We start from the raw sequence: 3,732 nt of genomic DNA, 5'->3' as shown, positions 1-3,732 counted from the left end.
TTTTTGGGATCCTATAATATAAGACAATAGGGATCATTTTTTGGGCGATCCTACTAAATATAGTATAGGGACACCCTTCTTCGTACACTTCATATGAGGTATCATCAACTCTACCCGAGAACAACGTCTATAGTAAGAATGAGATGGGTGTACGAAAGGTACGACCCTTTTGGTGTTTGTATCACCCGACGTTGAAAAGTTTGGGTAAAGGGTAGACCATTACACATTTATCTTGGTCACTGTCTCTGAGAATTTTGTACCCATAATCCACTAGAATGCTCTTACCTCCTCCTTCTCTCCCTTTATTACTCTTATATGAGAAGCTTCGTTTGGTGGAGATACACTTCAACGCATGTATTATATCCTATAGTACTATAACTAAAGTTATCTCTATAGTTGTGTAACTTAGACAGTTTTATCATAGTTGCCTTTAAACACGTTTCTAACAATTTAATCGTATGGTAAAGATGATGTCTTACTGGCTTTAAGTACGGACATAGTCCTTTATAAATAAAATGTATTGTTTTGAAGGCATTTAAACTAAGAGTTGAATAAAACCATGTTTAAATCTGACTATGGTATTATGAGATGTATTTGCACTTTACCCTTATTTTGACTAGTTTCCTTAAGTATTGACGGGGAAAAAATATAATTTCCTTGGTTTTTTTTTTTTTTTTTCTTTTTTTAGGTAGGTACCTATTGAACAATTTTTGTGATGTCTCCTTTTCTTATACCTACTTACTTATGGTAGTACCTAGATACCTACTTACAGGCTAGACTAGCTTAGAAATGGATAGAGGGAAAACCTTTTTCTAGGGTAAGTAGATAATTACATACATAATTGCAGTATTTATAAGTAAATAAGAATAACTAATATTAGTGATTAAAAAAAAAAAAAAAAAAATCAATATCTTACTCCCACAACTAGCAGAAGGTTTCTTGATGGGTTAAAATTTACAGGCATAAAATATCAAATACCTCTAATTACTGAAAAAACTATTTACCTACTTATTCATTTACCTACTTACCCACCTAAAACAAAAAAAAACTACCTGTTATGAATCAGGATCAATACCTATAGGTACCTATGTACTTGCTTATCAAAAACTGAAAAATGAGAGACTCTAGCCTCATGTATTTTAGTTACCTACTTTATTTTTGTCAACTTTAAGGATTTTCTAAGTGGGAATCTGATCTTACACAGATGATATGGACCCAGAAGTAGGATACCTAGGTATCACAAATATCATCCCCACCTAAAAAAAAAAAAAAACTACCTGTTATGAATCAGGATCAATACCTATAGGTATGTACTTGCTTATCAAAAACTGAAAAATGATTGAGACTCTAGCCTCATGTATTTTAGTTACCTACTTTATTTTTGTCAACTTTAAGGATTTTCTAAGTGGGAATCTGTTCTTACACAGATGATATGGACCCAGAAGTAGGATACCTAGGTATTACAAATATCACTCCTTCCCAATTTAATATGACTTACATTGTTGGACTCCTCAGATGATGGCTTTTCCACATGATTACTGTTTCCACTTGTGGCGGGTGTTCTCAAATGTACAATATCCGGTAAAGAGCTGCTGATTGTAATGTTATTTGATTTGAAATATTCCTCTGACGCAGCCTCAGATGATGGCTTTTCCACATGATTACTGTTTCCACTTGTGGCGGGTGTTCTCAAATGTACAATATCCGGTAAAGAGCTGCTGATCGTAATGTTATTTGATTTGAAATATTCCTCTGACGCAACATCTACCACAAGCAATTTGGTCTCGTCTGGAACCGCCTTGATTCTTTGAACAACCTGGTTATGATTTTCATTGCAAATGTTTACACTGTTTACTTCAATAATGTGATCTCCTTCCTTCAATCCAGCTGCTTCAGCAGGTGATCCTTCATCTACTTTGCCGATGTATTGGCCAGTTTTTCCTTTTTCTCCATGCAAATTGAAACCATATCCATCAAAGTCAGTCCATTTAAGAATATGACACAAACGTACAACAGGAGTTTTGTCTTCAGACATTTTTGTTCAAAATAATTTACTTAAAACACTTTTTACAGGTGGAATTCTATTTAACTTCAAAAATACTCCTCCCTTGTTCCAGTAGTTATCCTGTTTATCTAAAACAAACACACTAAAACTGAGTACTGACTGGATACTCAAACTGAAATGAATAAAACTAAATTCCGCCTTGTACCTTGTACGTACGGTGTACTTCTTGATTCTAGGGTGCCTCAGCCCTCAGCCTCAACTCAACTGCAAAAACAAGAGAAGATAAAGCAACAGGTAGGAGTTGGGTAGACAGGTAAAAAAAGTAAAAATCTACATCCTGTTTATCTAAAACAAACACACTAAAACTGAGTACTGACTGGATACTCAAACTGAAATGAATAAAACTAAATTCCGCCTTGTACGTACGGTGTACTTCTTGATTCTAGGGTACCTCAGCCCTCAGCCTCAAGCCTCAACTCAACTGCAAAAACAAAAAACAAGAGAAGTAGAGAAGATGAAGCAACAGGTAGGAGTTGGGTAGACAGGTAAAAAAATCTACAGATAGATCACAGCACAAGAGCAATATTTTTCACGTAGGTGAACCACATTGGATTCTTCAGATTATTTTTTTTGTGAAGCCATAATCCTATTTTTCATGATTTGTCAATAACCAGCGTTTACATGATCGATCTACGTCGATCGACATCATCTGATTTTTTATTTATTTTTTTTATCCCACCCAAATCTCATTATCCTACTTAATCGGCACCATTCGATAGCCGATTTCTTGTGGTTTTTTTATTCTTCTTCTTTTTACGAGTTTTTTTTTTTCAAAAGCTGTGATGCAAAATGAATTAAAAATACTTATTTTTTTTATCCCACCCAAATCTCATTATCCTACTTAATCGGCACCATTCGATAGCCGATTTCTTGTGGTTTTTTTATTCTTCTTTTTTTTACGAGTTTTTTTTTTTCAAAAGCTGTGATGCAAAATGAATTAAAAATACACTTCAAGATCACTAATGGCGATATGCATTGGAATAAAAAATACGACTATTCATCTGGCAACGCTGTAAGATGTTTATTTGTTTATTTACATTTTAACTTTTTCGTAAAAGGATACAGATACAGATACAGAAAAACTTTCGAAGCTCTTATATTTTTTTTATTATCTTTGAGTTTGAGGGACTTTTGAGTTGATTAGTGGAAGCAGAAGTAGTAAAAGTTCGAAGACAAGACAGCCCTTGGGTCTGGACAGAGAGGTGAATTCCCAACTGTTGTCCTTCTTTAAATAATCATGGTGCTTCAGTAGAAAAAAAAAAGGTACGTTCATAAGATAAACTTTATACTGCTAAAATAGGGGTTTATAATATGTCCCTTTACCCCAGCGGTAAGTTACTACTTAGGTATTGTGATTTTGTCAAAAACGTCAAATAATAAGTCCTCCTTGCTAACCACTACACCATTGAGGTTGGTAACGTCAAATAATACTGAATGCAGAAGGCAACCTCCGTGGCCGAGTAGATTTCACTAAATTGACCATTTTCCTACACGCATCCCAATGTTTTTCTACAAAATCATTGCTGTGGTAACGTCAAATAATACTGAATGCAGAAGGCAACCTCCGTGGCCGAGTAGATTTCACTAAATTGACCATTTTCCTACACGCATCCCGTTTTTCTACAAAATCATTGCTAGCTTTCAGGGCTGGGCAGTAATTTAGATGA

The 3,732-nt window shown here is 34.7% G+C and overlaps 1 protein-coding gene across 1 annotated transcript in view; it reads right to left on the bottom strand.

Moving 5' to 3' along the window:
* LOC103507246 (Na(+)/H(+) exchange regulatory cofactor NHE-RF1) overlaps window positions 1–2,315 on the bottom strand; it is a 6,077-nt gene extending 3,762 nt beyond the window's left edge. Inside the window, exons 1-2 of the mRNA XM_026822166.1 lie at window positions 1,763–2,315; window positions 1,499–1,636 (exon numbers count right to left, since the gene is read on the bottom strand). Coding sequence (XP_026677967.1) covers window positions 1,499–1,636; window positions 1,763–2,035 — 411 coding nt within the window. The 5' untranslated portion in view covers window positions 2,036–2,315. The remainder of the gene's footprint in view (window positions 1–1,498; window positions 1,637–1,762) is intronic.
* Between the last annotated feature and the right edge of the window lie 1,417 nt (window positions 2,316–3,732).

This window comes from Diaphorina citri, unplaced genomic scaffold (genome assembly GCF_000475195.1).
Source record: "Diaphorina citri unplaced genomic scaffold, Diaci psyllid genome assembly version 1.1 scaffold300, whole genome shotgun sequence".
Classification (NCBI taxonomy): Eukaryota; Metazoa; Arthropoda; class Insecta; order Hemiptera; family Psyllidae; genus Diaphorina; species Diaphorina citri.
The sequence above is the reverse complement of the archived record's forward strand: the minus strand, read 5'-3'. Positions and strand labels throughout refer to the sequence as shown.